The sequence below is a fragment of the Chanodichthys erythropterus genome, chromosome 23 (genome assembly GCF_024489055.1).
Source record: "Chanodichthys erythropterus isolate Z2021 chromosome 23, ASM2448905v1, whole genome shotgun sequence".
Taxonomy (NCBI): domain Eukaryota; kingdom Metazoa; phylum Chordata; class Actinopteri; order Cypriniformes; family Xenocyprididae; genus Chanodichthys; species Chanodichthys erythropterus.
Genome location: NC_090243.1, coordinates 16,217,501 through 16,232,640, shown reverse-complemented (window position 1 = coordinate 16,232,640; position 15,140 = coordinate 16,217,501). Strand labels below are relative to the sequence as shown.

Sequence of the window (15,140 nt, the reverse complement as noted above, 5' to 3'; positions counted from 1 at the left end):
TCTCTCTCGGTTATCATCAATACAAGAGGATAGAAGGGGGAGTTGCCCTGGAGACTCATCCATCTTCCTCAAATTACGCTTCATTTCCTTATTCAGTCCCTGACTTTTTAGGCCGCCTAGAGAGAGGGGGGGTAGTTTCCCAGTGGGTCAAGTCCCCTCCTCTGGAAAGCGAATGTGAGGGGACTGCGCTGACCACACCAACCCAATCAACTATTATTAATTTTGATTGATGATAAGTAATTACTTTGTATTCAAGGGAAGATATATAACAACGGTTCTTTTGTTGATTCTTTTAGAGGCCGATGGCATCGGAGTCGTGAGGGCGGAGAGGCAGATGTTTCGACCCTCTTGTGAGAGAGAGTCTTTTCTATTCTGTTCGGAGAAAGAGTGAATCTGGCCGACAATTATCCCCAAGAGAGAGATTTTACTGATGAAATGACGTTTGAATGTGGAGATCTGTGTGAACACTTTACTGATATAGAATACGGAAGTATTAGGCTAGATATGGGTGTAAATATGCTATGTGTTCAAAGATGGATTTTCTAGACGATTGAGCAATTTCTTAATCTATTTGAAGGAAAAATGTCAAGTTCTTATATGTAGGCTAATCCTTATAGGCTACATATTACCTAGGCTAACCTACTTTAACAAAAATGTAGCCTTTTTGTCAAAATGTCTTTTTTTAAACAAACTCCATGACTTTTTACTCACGAATAGAGTGCGAATTGTGTGGAAATGTAAAATATATACATTTCAAAGGCGTTTTCAGATAACTTTCAGAAAGTTACAAGTTCGCTAAGTGCTAGCGAAAAGAAATTGCGGTTAGTTCGCCTGAGGGGTAACCATAGTAACAGCAGGCAGCGCGAGCGCTTTCCGTTGGGATCCAGGCGGAACTTACACAAAACACAAGTAAGCCAACTGTCATTATTTATAACTTTATTCTACATTAATAGGCTATATCGAAAGTATGTGTATCACAAAAAGTTTTTTTAGATGGCTTACGTCAGGCCGAGTGTTAGGAAGGCGAAACGACGATTCAGTCGCGCGAGACGATCTCTTCTGAAAATTACTGACAGAAATTCCCTTAAAATGTCGTCCCATTCGCACACTGGTCATGAATAACAAGCAGTTTCTTCATTTGACTTTTATATATATATATATATATATATATATATATATATATATATATATATATATATATACATATATATTAAACTTTAACTTAATGACCTTGACACATAGCCGAGTCTAAAGGGTCTGTTTTCCCCTAAGCCTTTTAAAGATACATTTTTCTTTTTTATGATCTCCGAACATACATCAACTAGGGGGAAGATATAAAAATGACAGTAGGCTAGTTCATAACTTGAAAACATAATAATCCATTGTAATGTAGGCCTATTTTTAAATAACTTTAAAAAAAAAAAAAAAAAAAAGCGTCATGTACCTTCAGATATTCAGAGGAAAGGTCCTTGATTAATCATACAGATAATTTGACAATATGTTAAGTAGCTACACAGAAAATTAAGAAGGAAAAGACTTTAAGAGAAAAAGTAATCATACTTTCCTTTAATAGTTGAGAATATAATTTAGATTTTAAGAAGAAAAAAAACGACAAAAGAAAAACAAAGAAAAAGAGGTCTAAAATTGCACCCTCTGAGCGGTTTCTCTTTCCCCGCTAAGCATTAATTTAATCGGAGATCATTTTACCGTTTAAATGCCAATTCACTTCTGATGATGATTAGGCGCTATTGAGTCCTGCGGGGCGCGAGCTCTCCAACTGGCCGTCTGATTGCGCGAGGACATAAACACATCACCTCCGACTCTGATTAGCGATGGAGGACCCACAGATGCTAATTATTCTTATAATTGCAAATGACTCCATTCAGGAGCAGTGCTCTTTGATCTATTGAAACCAGACAGCGTTCTCTCTCTCCCTCTCTCTCTCTCTCACGCTCCTGAATGGGACACAATCAGAGCCCCCCCTCCTCTTGGTCATCGTATATGAGACTTTTTTTATCAAAGATCTGTTCGTAGACAATTGCTTTGCACCTTTGTTCTTCACTACATGAAGAAAAAAAGCGCAAACCAAGGCTTTATTATATCTTTGACGCACAATTAATAAATCCAAATAGTGCTAAATGTATTGTGTTTGTTATACAGTGATGAATACAGGTCAAGTGAGACAAGCATTCACTAACTAAACTAATGACATTTGGATCATATTTTTTTAAGCAACAGTAGCTAAATTATCAGGTGTCCCACTGTATTCAATCTAAGATAATAATACAATATAATAATAATAATTATTATTATTCATAATTTGTTCTGAGAAATCTCGTTAGTCAAATGCCCATTGCATTGTCGCTACTGTGTTTTTAAAGAGTCAAGGTGACAGGATCATTAAACACGAGACCCTCACATTGTCACATTCTGCGCTCCGCCTTTACTTGTTGTTTATCATTCAAGCTCATGCCTCTCCATAACATAATCATATTCACATAATACTTCCACACAACAACTCATCTCCATAATGCTGCTCTGGAGGAAAAGCCACATGTGGCTGCATGATCCAATGTCACTCATCTTTCAGACCGGATAACAACCATTAAAAAAAAACTGACGTGATACTTAACAGTTTAAAAATCATATAGTTTTCATCCACATAATCTACAAAGAGAATTGTAATGTTACAGCAAGATTTTCTTATTATTCCTCCGAGAAGATAAAATATGATGCAGAATAGACAAATGAAGATGAAATCACTTATGGTGATGCTGACAAGGATAATGATAGTGATCAAATATAACAAGCATATCTGGATATGTATCATAATACAATGTTGTATTGTAAGCGAAGCCTCAGTGTAGGCATTAAATCAAGCACTTTAAATAGTTACGCTGATCACAATAGAATAGAAGCTTTTCGTCATGAAAAGAAACATTTCATTTAAATGTCAATCTGTTTTTAATGGAAAAATATTTTAAATGCATTTTTAGTTGGCCCATTGATGTGTTGTGATTTGCGTAAATTGACTCCTAAGTAAAGCTGCTAAAATTAATTACATAAATACAAATACATACTAAAAATTTCTTTTACAATAAAATTAAATCATTAAAGCATACAGAATGGTTTCAAATATTTTCAGAAACTGTCAATTTTGCATGAATTCCTTATCAGTAAGAACTTTCAAGAAGAGTTCAGATTCCATTTGAGCTCCATGGCGCCCCTCTGTGGTTGCTCATGAAATGGTGAAAGTGTGTTTCACTGAATATATGAAGTTAATAAACTGACTTTATGCATCCTTCTCCTGTTTTGTTCCTCATAAAAAAACTTTCATCTTTTTTTTTTAATGCTTTAAAATATATATCAGTAATAGTAAAACACATTTTAAAGTCACCATGACACCAAATAGGCTATTCTTGTTTTGTTTTTTAATCCTATGGAATATTGCGGTATTATAAATGATTTGCCTGTGCACATAATTATTTTTTAAAATTCATATGCCCTCATAATTTTAAATCAAAATAGCTTCCCTTCCCTCCTGCAGCGACATCTCTTCTCTGATGATGTTTACTGGTGCGAGGGCGGGGCAACCTGTCACTCACACAAGATCCCCCAATAGAAAACCACAAACATCCAATCATTTCCCCGTGGACAATTTCCCGCGCTACATTTATTCTTGTTCAAGAAGCGATTTCACTTTGATACATATACGTCACAACGCTTACTGTGATTTTGCCAAGTTGACATGTTCCTGAATCAACATATTTTGTTGATCTTGGAACACCATTCCTGTCTGGAAATTTAGATTTGAGAATTGCCCCGCCTCAAAAACCTTTTGCCCCGCCTGTTATTTCAAACCAGTCAAGTAATTTTAACTTGGGTTTTCTGAATAACAAAGGCATAGCATGCAAATTGTTTTAATTTCAACAAATGGTTGGCCATTAAGTAAAGTTAACTTAAAAAGGTTAGTTAGAGCAACTGTTAGGTTTTACAGTGTGGCTGTAAAACTGTAAACTCTCAAATCTGATTGGTTGATTGAAATGTTGATTCAGGAACATGTTGCACTTGGTGAAATCACATTCACCACATCACAATAGGGTAGAAAAGACTATTGCAACTTCCGTTTCATGCCGACTTTAAACAAAAAACTCACACACTGGCATTAAGAAGTACCTCCGTTTAATGATTTACTATAAAATCACCACCTGATCGTATCATCCTTGGTGAAGACAGGACAATTTTCAATCACGAATCCTTCAGAATCACAAAAAACGAAACAAAACTCAATGACTTCATGGTACAAAACTCAATCCCTGCATGCTTGTGTGTTCTACAGTGTCAGGTTTGTGGTGTCTCAGTGCATATGGTCTTTGAATGCCAGCATTATGTAATTTTTAAGAAGGGTTGGCAGACCCAGTTTAGGGATCACCCAGTGCAAGCGACCTTCCAGAAACGCTCGGAGTCTGTGGCGGGCCAGGTGCTGTAGAGATCGAGGAGTTTGGGCCAGTGCAAACAGGGATTCGTAGAATTCCCGGTGTTTCTGTGCGAAAACAAGATATTGAATCTGATTTTGTGAGAAGATTATTTTGAGATTTTGAGTGAAAAAACGTTTTTAGTTTAGTTAGTTTTAAGGTGCTGTTTATTTTAATAAAACTTGCTTTTTAACATTCATTTAAATATTCAATACATTATATTTAAATCACAAGTTTGACATCATCTGACCTGAAAGACCTCAGGAGGAACAGCTTCTACCCAGGCGTCAGTGATTTTGAGGCGGTCATAGGCGTTGAAGAGCACTTCTATTGTTCGTGGAGATGTGCAGCAATATTTTAACACCTGTGTCAGATATTTTAGAGAATAAACAAACAAACAAAACAGGAAAATGAAACTATCAGAGAAGAATCAAGTCTTGTTTATCTTGTTTATAGCGGTTTTAAATATATTTTAGAATGTAATTTAGCATCATTACTCTAGTCTTCTCAGAAATCATTCTAATATATTCTAAACATTTCTTATTATGATCAATGTTGACAAAGTTGTGCTGCTTAATATTTTTGTGAAAACTGATACTTTTTTTCTCAGGATACTTTGATGAATAGAAAGTTCAAAAGAACAGCATTTATTTGAAAAAGAAATAATTTATAACATTATGAATGTCTTTACTGTCACTTTTGACCAATTTAATGTATCCTTGCTAAATAAAAATATCATAAATGTTAAAAAAAGGGAAATCAAACTATTAAATATGAATAAAGTCTTATTTATCTCTGCAAATAGATCCAAATGTAATGTTCTTCAGAAACCAACAGAATAGATCCAAAGGAATCAAATGGCCAGATCTTGCTTTGCTAATAATAACTTAAAGAAACACTTTCCCAATAAACAAACAGGCTTCATCCGAAATCACATATTTCCCTACTATATAGTATGTGACAAAAGAAGTATGCCTGAATTCAGTCCTCATAAAAGAGTAGGCTAAATGTACCTGTGCATATGGACACTTTATTATCCTATGAGGCCACGGAAGAGGATTTGTGAATGGCAGTGAACCGACGCAACTGATATTGATAGGTCACATGATAATGACAACATGGCGAATGTAGTACATCCAGATTTGGTGGTTGTGAAGTAATTACTTATTCAAAAAAATACCTACTCAAGAGAGTATGTGATTTCAGATGCAGGGAAGCCAGTCATAGATGAGCAGCTTTTTGTCAGTTTCCACCTGGTGCAACAGCCCCACCTGTGTTGTGGAGGTCAAAGGTGGAAAGTTGTATTTTTGGGGGAACATTGCATGGAATAATTAACTACTTGGGCTGATGAACAGATTGGGCCCCCCTCTGGGGGATTGTGGGGAATTTCTGCAATTACTGCTAATTAATCTCCTATTAACATTTGCCTCGTTAAGACTCAGGCAATTTATTTGGCACAAGTGGGACTCATTGGATGCGTGATGTCAAGTGTTTTTAACTGTGCGCTTTTGAAAGACAGAAATAAATTCATCTGAAAGTGATTATTTCTGTATTTGTGACAACTAAACTATCATATGCTGCTGTGGTGAACTTTAATGATGGTTTTGAGTTAATTCATTTCTATATAAATTAGTTGAATAGGATAAATATCTCTCGGGTGCTTAAGAAAACTGTAATTTACAGACTGCAGATGGATGTCTTCTTGAGACAAGGGTTCATTCTGTATAAATGGCAAAAAGATTAGTTCCCAAGTTTACTGTGTATGATTCTTGAAAGAATAGTTCTCTCAAAAATGAAAATTCTGTCATTTATTCACTCTCATGCCATTCTATGGCTTTGTTTTTTGAAACTTAAAAGAACGTTTGGAAGTCAACATGGTTTAAACATAAATACAATTAATTCGTTGTATAGTGAAAGTGAGTAAATGATGACAGAATTTTCATTTTTGGGTGAAATAACCCTTTTTGCAAATCATATTATCAGCAGATTTGCTTCTCAAGAAACATTTCTTAGTATTATCAATGTTGAAAACACTTAATATCATGTTTAATATCTTTGTGGAAACAGTGATATTTTTTCTTCAGGATTCTTCTATGAAACATTATAAATGTCTTTACTGTCACTTTGTCGAATTGAATGCATCATTGCTGAATAAAAATATCCTAAAAGTGAAAAATATCAGTAGTGTATACCCCTAATAAAAAAAAAAAACTGAATCATAATTTGGAGCCAATCTTGAGATAATCAGACAAATAAGTCAAAATAAGAACGAAAAAAAAAAGAACCTAATGGATAAGCTAAATTTCTGAAAACGTAAACTGAAAAAAGGCATTTTAGCATATCCAGCATGAATTGGGACAATCAGATAATTATTAAAGTGCCCATGTTATGTTATTTAAAAGGTTCCTCATTTTGTTTTAGAGTCTCTTACAATAGGTTTACATGCATCCAAGGTCAAAAAACACTTTAATTTTCTCATAATATATATTGTATATATCACCTCATTTCTCAAAGAGTCTGAAAACGGTTTGTTTGAAGATTTGGCTTCTCTAAACCCCTCCTTTCCGAGAGCCTACTCTGCTCTGATTGATCTGTTGTAATTGGCTGACTGTTTACAGCATGTTGGAAACTAAACGCCCTTTACTATATCTGAATTTCAGCTCCGAATCTCCCTCAGTGCTTGATACACAGTGATACGAATGATGGCGTCAGTTTTCTGTATCAATTCCAGCACAAGTCCACATTCATGCAAAGTGGATTCGCAGCGCTGAAAACAGCGTCTTCTCAACATGTTGAAAACTCGAAACAAACTCGTACAGGCCTCAGTTACAACTGCATTGTTTGAGGGCGGGTCAAAGTAGATGTCATTCGCGGGCAGTCAATGAAGACCATAACCTGGCATTATGCAAATATTTTACATTGTTACGTTGGTATGTAAAAGGAAGTGAGATTGCTGATGACTCGTTTCAGCAGTTCAGAATTGATTCTTTCTTTTAGGAGACAATAAGTTTGTTTGTCAAGCACTTTGATCTTTAAAATTAATTTTTTAAACATTTAAATTAAATTAAAAACATTTTACACAGCTATATTATACACTGCTTGGGAGGTGATATTTGAAAAAGTTTAACAGGGGCACTTTAAAGGGTTCCAGTTTTATTCCTAATAAGATTGGTTCCAAATTAGGATAGAAACCCCATTAGCATTTCTTGACTAGGGAAGTCCTTGACCAATCCTGACCTTGGGCAGAGCTCCAGGCCACACCCTGATGGAGCCGTAATTGAGAAGTGCCTGCACGATCCTCTCGGGCTCATGGTCCGTCTTGTAGGCCACCACCTTCAGGATGTTATGCATTGGTGCGTCGCCACCGTAATCCATTTCGTTGACCAAGGCTTTATGCTTAAGCAGTAGATCCACCACGTCAGGGTTAGCGTTTTTACATGCCATGTGCAGTGGAGTCTGCTTGTCTGCATCACTGGCCTGTACATCGGCCCCAGCAGCCACCAGCATGTGACAAACACGGCTGTAGCGCTGTAGAGATGTGCAGTCCTGTGGCTGGGAGCAGGCGGCATTCAGAGGTGTGTTTCCTTCATCGTTTTGCAGGTTTAGCGCAGCTCCATGTTGTAGGTAGAGCTCCACGTGACCAGGAAGGCCATGGCGGGCCGCCACATGAAGGGGCGTGTCGTTCTCATCCAAGCTTTGACTGTTGATCAAAGCGCCGAATGCAAGTAGAAGTTTGGCGCACCTGGAAAAACATACACAAATCTTCAAAAGTCTGGCAATATCACATTCAAAATCTACATTGTCTACAAGTACACTACCGGACAAAAGTTTGGGGTCAGTAAGATTTTTAATGTTTGTGAAAGAACTCACTTATGTTCACCAAGGCTGTGTTTATCTGATAAAAAAAAAATCAGTGATATTGTGAAATATTAATACAATTTAAAGTCCCCCTGTAGTCAATAATTTTCTCCCTTAAAACTCATCTTCTATCACCAAAATGACATTTTTGATGTGTAAAATCTGCATGCCTTAAAATAGATTGAATGTACACCCTTGCTTCATTTAGGGGCTGTTTAAATGACATCAAATGTGTTTTGGCCGTTCATTTACATGACAACGGCGTTTTGGTGGCATGAAAACTTTTGAAAAAAGGGTTCAAAGTGCAAGTTTTTGAAAATAATACCGTTGTCATCTCCGTGTAAACTGCAAAAACGCGAATTTGTGAAAATGTTGATGCTGCATTCACGCCACCGCGTAATTAACATAATCTTGAGATGACAGCACGTGACGTTATATTTGGAGATGTTAATGTCCTTGAAATGGGAATTATGCTTTTCTATGGCACCATGATCAATGCCTAAATTAATCTACAGCGGTCAGGTGACACAGCGGCCACTTGGTACACGTGAGAGCTTTCAAAATAACTCCCAGTTTACCCAGCCCTACGAGAAAACTCCCAGTAATTACGAGCTCTACGAGGATGTAAACGCTTTTTACAAGCCAGAATTACAATATGGCATGAACGCACCTTTAGTCTATCCACCTTATTTGTCAACGCAGAATTAAGGTATTTCTGTGAATGTGCGAGACTTCTGATATATTAGCTGCTATAGGGGAATAATGAGAAGAATAACAAAGTGCAGTAAACTATGAAAATAAGGTGGATAGGCTTGTGTGTTTGGCGCATAATCTTTCTTTACAAAGTGAAATCGCCAACTACTTGTCTGGCATGCATAACACTTGTCTGGCTATCACCAGACCAAGCTCAATTTAAAATTGAACATTGGTCTGGGGAGTTTGCTAAATATTTCCTACTGCACAAGAGGCGTGATCAACGAGCATTATTCACGCAATTGGATAGTCCTTCAACCAATCAGATCAACAATCCAGGTGACATACTTTTGCAGAGCGATGCGAAAACTCTTGCTTGCAGAAGCAGCAATGGCATCAAGCGATTTTTGCAGGTTGTGCAAGAAAACATGAAAGTGAGTGGTATTTACACCCAGTCGAGCGATTTGTTTGCTAGACTAAAGAAGTCATTTAGCATCATTGAGAGGTTAAAAGGAATTGGATTGACCGTCGTGCGAGAGACGTCATCGTGTTATACACGCCCAGAGCCATAGAAAGAGCTCTGTACCCGCCAATAGCGAGCAAGGTGGATAAGCCAGTCTGTGATTGGTTCCCGCAAAAGTGTAACAGATGCAGCAGAAATGAATGTACGGGTTTCCAGACTGAGTTGCCGGGTGAAATCAAATCGCCAGCAGATCAGGCTGGGTTTACCCAGTCTAGCGTAATACAGCATTTTTAGCCATTTTTGCGGATGTGTGAACAGGGATAGTTTTGATAACGTTGTCATCTGTACAAAGAAAAAAAATTCTGTTTTTAGTACATTGCGTCGTGTAAACGTACCCTAAGTGTACGCGGATCTATGAATATGCTAATTAGCCCCGCCTCCACTCATTGGCACAAGCCCAGAGATCCGCTCAGATATGCTAAAGTCCGCCGGCACATTGACATGATTGGTTACAAGGTAGTTTATGCCGTAAGAAACACCAGCGATTTTGAATCGCGTTTTGAGAATGCTGCAGTTTCAAAGAGAAAATACTCAGCAATGGTGTTGACTAATGAATTGCACATGGTATGTCTTAAAGCATATTAAAAACACCACATAGATGTATGAACAATATAAAAAAATTGATTCACGGTTTCCTCACAAGCATTGATAAAAATATTAATATTAAAATCAGCATATTAGAATGATTTCTGCAGGATCATGTGACACTAAAGACTGGAGTAATGATGCTGGAAATTCAGCTTTGCATCAAAGGAATAAATTTCATTGTGAAATATATTCAAATAGAAAACAGTAGTTTTAAATTGTAATAATATTTCACAATATTTGTTTTTACTATATTTTTAATCAAATAAATGCAGCCTTGGCGAGCATCAGAGACTTCTTTCAAAAACAAACAAAAATCATAATTATTCCAAACTTTTGAGCAGTGGTGTACCTTCATTTCAAGTGTCAATCTGACAATCATTTGAAATAGCGAAGTTCACCACAGGATTTCCTGTAATCACAGCACTGAACGAGCACTTACTCAAGGGAGTCGAGTTCAGTGCACACGTGCAGGGGCATCTGCCCGTCTTCATTGGTTGCGTTGGCATTGGCTCCGTACTGCAGCAACAGCTTGGCGCACTCAGGCTGGCACTCCTCACAGGCCTCATGCAGGGCAGTGTTGCCCCCAGGTGCCAGGTCCACTCGAGCGCCCCTCAGGAGGAGATGCCGCAGACATTCGGTGAAACCCCGGCCAGCGGTGATGTGCAGTGGCGTGGTCAGCTCTTGTTCGTATGTCAGTGACCACAGTCCTGAACAAAAGAGCACGATAATGAGATTATCTGAAGATTTCGATGTTCAATATTGCAGTTCATTTTCAACTGTACAACTTTAGATCAGGAAATCATGAACATGACTGGAGATTTTTGCTCAGTTTGTGTGGATGCCAACCAAAGTGCCAGCATACAGTAATGCCTCTGACACTTACAGTGTGTTCTTCTTATAGACTAATAAGTTAGCAGATGTCATGATGGACATGAGCAGACAATCTCGTCCAGTTTCTTTACTTGTAAAATGACAGTGCGGAAAGTCAGTTCATAATGTATCACACCAAGAAAAGTAGATTTTTAGATCATTTTTTTGTGATCAGTATTTTATCAAGTTTCAAGGGAACAAACAAACACAAACTCATAAAAAAGACCTCGAAACAACCTCAAAGACACAGTCGGGGTGACTGCAATAAGAAGAGAGCAATCTATGTGTAACCAGAACACATAGGGGAACAAATAACTATGACAGCAGGCGAGTCTGACGTGGAAATACTGGAAATGAAGATGCGCTATAGTGTGGCAAAGTTTGAGCACTTGTGTATGTGCACAGGAATGTATACATTGCTGTGATACTTAGACACAACGCATGACAAAATGATCTTTGAGAACAAAAATGATTCATTATTAAATTAGTTAATAAATTATTTTGTCCACACTTGAAATTTCACACCGTTTTATGCTATATTCTGTGCTAATGATTTATTCTGGGTAGTCAGGTTTTTAGATTTCATACTGTATGCATGCAAACCCTGGGATAACATTCTTGATTGCATATTTATAAGATTATTTTATCAGTCTGTACAAATGTCACCACATACTGTAAATGTGTTCTGTCTCAAGTGTAAAACATTGTAAAAAATAATATTCTCCATCATTCCAGATGACATTCTTTCACTCAGAAGCAGAAGTTTCTGCGATGATTCAAAGCTCATACCTTAAAGCGGAACTCGGTAAGATTTGCGAAGCTCCCCCTACAGGTTCCTTCAGTGAATCACACTGTCGTAAATACTCCAAGCGCAGCTCTGGACTACAATGACTACAACGCTCACCAGCGCAGTAGTTTTGCAAATACAGTACAAGAAATCTCGATGGAGGTGGGTAATTTTCGAAATTGTCTTATAAAGTGAGGTCGCTATGTGTATATTGAATTACCATAAAGCATTTTGTCACTCTCGCGTGAACGTGAACATGAGGCGAGATTGTGTCGGGTCGGCGCAGCTCAACTTGCAAGTGCTGTTTTCTGGCGTAGACGTGCCAGAGGGGGTTAGTGCACCACAAGTCAATTAACCATCATAACGACTTAGAAAACTATTTATGAAGATAAAAAAAGCTACTTAGTTCTGCTTTAAATATTTAGTGATGCAAGCATTGTCTGTGGCTAAACAACTATTGTGTGACATTCTAGTACACCTTTGACATCACAATTTTGGATGCTAACAAAAATTGACATTTAAAGGGGTCTTAATTAGGATTTCACTTTAACTTTAGTTAGTGTGTGATGTTGCTGTTTGAGCATAAACAACATCTGCAAAGTTACAATGCTCAATGCAAAGGAAGATATTTTCTTTTACAGAATTCGCTTTTTAGGCTGGTAGGGACTACAATGAGCTTCTTCCGGGTCAGTGACATCACAAACTCCAAAATAAAGGGGGTGAAGCCATGTTGGGCTGCTTTAGAGAAGAGGAAGAGTTGTTGTAGTAGAGTGTTGTTGCCATGCTGTCATTTTACGCCGGACTGCTTCACAAACGAGGGTCAATTCAACACTGGATTTGCACAAAAGATTAACATGACGGCACATGCTAGTCGATGAGTTGAATCAACTCCACAGCAACTACATACATTTATCCACTAACCGTTCAGAAACGTCTAAAAGTTGTAACTTCTTCCTGAGTCTCTCCATCAGTGTCGACTCCAGGCTGAACACCGTTACTGACAATCCTCATTTTGGCTGCGTGAGATTCTCCAGCTTTGTTGTTGTTGAGCATCCAAAATGTGAGCTGTTTTTATTAATATTTTGAGTTACTTTTATATTTTATATATTTTTATATCTAAAGTTTAACTAATTTTGAAGTGTGTTTTTGTCATTCTTATTAGTTCTTGTTTTTTTTTTTGTTTTTTTTTTAAATATGACTATATAGTTTTGATTATATATAATTCAGTTGTGGTAAAATGTTTAGCAATTGTGTTATTTTATGGCAGGAACACACCAAGCCAACGGTCGGCCATCGGGCAGATTTTCTTCGCCGGCCGACTAAGCTTTCTCAGTGTGTTCCGCGCCGTCGGCTGAAGTTGGTCCTCGTCTGCTTTTTTTTCAGCCGATTCGAAATGCTGAATCGGTGTCGGAGCTCGTCGGTCCATCTGATCATTCTGATTGGCTGTTCAGCTACTGCCGCCTGCTGGTACGGAAAGGCATTTCATCTCACGCAGGCGCAGAACTGACATGCTACTTGGCCGTCGGCTGTTTAGCGTTGGTTTGGTGTGTCAGGGCAACTTTGGACACAGACGCTGCCGACGTGAGCCAACCCCGCAGTCTGCTTTCATCGCCACTAGTTTGTCAGCGTCGGCTTAGTGTGTTCTGGCCTTTAAGTATACTGAACATGCAGCAAGAATTATTTTGTTCCAGTATATAGCAATATCATTTTATCTATATTACAACAAACACCAAACACAATTTCATATCATTTTGTGTCCCTGTAACATACTTAGCCCTCTGTAGTTGAACCTGAAGTTCTTCCACTCCTCTATGTTGCTGGTGTCATATATGGCATCAATGAGATAGGCATATTCTGGGTCATCGATGATACTAATAACAGTGATGTCATCTCCGACCAGAAGCCCATTCCAGAACTGGAGGATAAATCCTGACGCTTGAGCCGTTGCGATCACGTCGCTGCGATATTTCTTTTGTTTGCGAAATTTAATCTTTGGCCCCATGAGCGAGGTAAAGCAAGGAGCAGGTACGAATCCAGCTTCCACTCGTGTTGATTGTCTGGGTTGCTTTTCAGACAGGGCACAATGTTGTAGATGTTTGCCCTGAATAAGTTTGGTTAGTCTGATGCCTGTTTATAGAAAGTGGCTATTTAAAGGACGCCTGGCATGACCTTTAGAACGGTCCAGAAACCTGAGGCTGTCTGGCCAATCTGCGAAGTAATCAGTTCACGTAATCGTGACAATCGAATCAGATCTCTTGGGGGCTACTGAAATACTCTAAGCTCTAGAAGACAAAGTTGAGCTTGACAACAACTCAAGCAGCTTGCTCTTACCTCTCACTTTTCCATTTCCGACCCAGCGCATGTCTCCTCCCTGTGGCTGGATGAGCAGGTCTGAAGGAAAGCCTTTGGAGAATAGCTCTTTCACGGCCTCTACATTTCCAGTGTACAGGGCGTTTTGAACAACAAGGTCTCGGCACACCATAGGAGGGTTTCCCACGGTCTGCCTCGAAGACGTCCCTCTGTCCCGAGCTTCTTTCCTCAGCAGGTACCCACTGAGAACCGGGGCAGCCAGTCTCATCTGGAGCCTCTCCTGCTCTAAAGAGCGCAGAGAGCTTGGATTGTACATGGGAGTCCTTCTAGACATGTCTATACAATCTTCACACTAGCTTCTTTTGGTCTAGACACTAAAAGGCCTGGGATCTTTTAAATGGCCTTCTGCTCAGTGGTCTTGTTTTGATATCTGAGTAGGAACTTGGCCACTTGCAATCGGGACTATTTTTACAGTGTCACATGGGTGGGACATAACTTTACAGTTTATGTTCGCTACAGAGAGAAGCCAGTGACTCATTGTTTACCAGCAGGTCAGCTCTGCCTTGTTAGCCTTGTTTTCGGATCAATATAATACACTCTTAGGGGCTTCAAAAACTCATAATTATATTATATACTCATAAATTATGAAGCCTAAATTAGGAAGCCAGTGACATTAAAAACATTTGAATTCATTTTTGCAATGCTTTTCAACCTTTAGTTATCTATCTGTCATTCTTGAGAAAAAATCTATCTATCTATCTATCTATCTATCTATCTATCTATCTATCTATCTATCTATCTATCTATCTATCTATCTGTCTGTCTGTCTGTCTGTCTGTCTGTCTGTCTGTCTGTCTGTCTGTCTATCTATCTATCTATCTATCTATCTATCTATCTATCTATCTATCTATCTATCTATCTATCTATCTATCTATCTGTCTGCCTGTCATTCTATCTATATATATCTATCTATATGTCGGTCTATCTATATGTCGGTCTATCTATATGTCGGTCTATCTATCTATCTATCTATCTA

General features: G+C 38.2%; 1 protein-coding gene across 2 annotated transcripts; it reads right to left on the bottom strand.

Moving 5' to 3' along the window:
* Positions 1-2,558: 2,558 nt before the first annotated feature.
* Positions 2,559-14,545, bottom strand: asb10 (ankyrin repeat and SOCS box containing 10). Of its 2 annotated transcripts, none has more exons than XM_067377863.1 (5): positions 13,565-14,008; positions 10,577-10,844; positions 7,713-8,217; positions 4,726-4,839; positions 2,559-4,543 (listed from the first exon to the last, which is right to left on the bottom strand). In XM_067377863.1, the coding sequence occupies exons 1-5, from the start codon at positions 13,794-13,796 to the stop codon at positions 4,358-4,360; spliced, it is 1,305 nt and encodes a 434-aa protein (XP_067233964.1). In that variant the 5' UTR covers positions 13,797-14,008; the 3' UTR covers positions 2,559-4,357. The 2 variants fall into 2 exon arrangements, with proteins under 2 accessions (XP_067233964.1, XP_067233962.1); XM_067377861.1 differs by lacking the exon at positions 13,565-14,008 and adding an exon at positions 14,126-14,545 and having other exon boundaries at positions 2,564-4,543.
* Positions 14,546-15,140: the final 595 nt, after the last annotated feature.

Bases quoted from the DNA above. Each gene is read 5' to 3' on its own strand.
- asb10 (XM_067377861.1), bottom strand. From the start codon at position 14,438: ATGTCTAGAAGGACTCCCATGTACAATCCAAGCTCTCTGCGCTCTTTA. The intron at 10,845-14,125 runs GTAAGAGCAAGC...TCTTTTGTTCAG, and splicing joins CGGAAATGGAAAAGTGAGAG to GACTGTGGTCACTGACATAC. The intron at 8,218-10,576 runs GTAAGTGCTCGT...ATGTTTTTCCAG, and splicing joins ACTGAACTCGACTCCCTTGA to GTGCGCCAAACTTCTACTTG.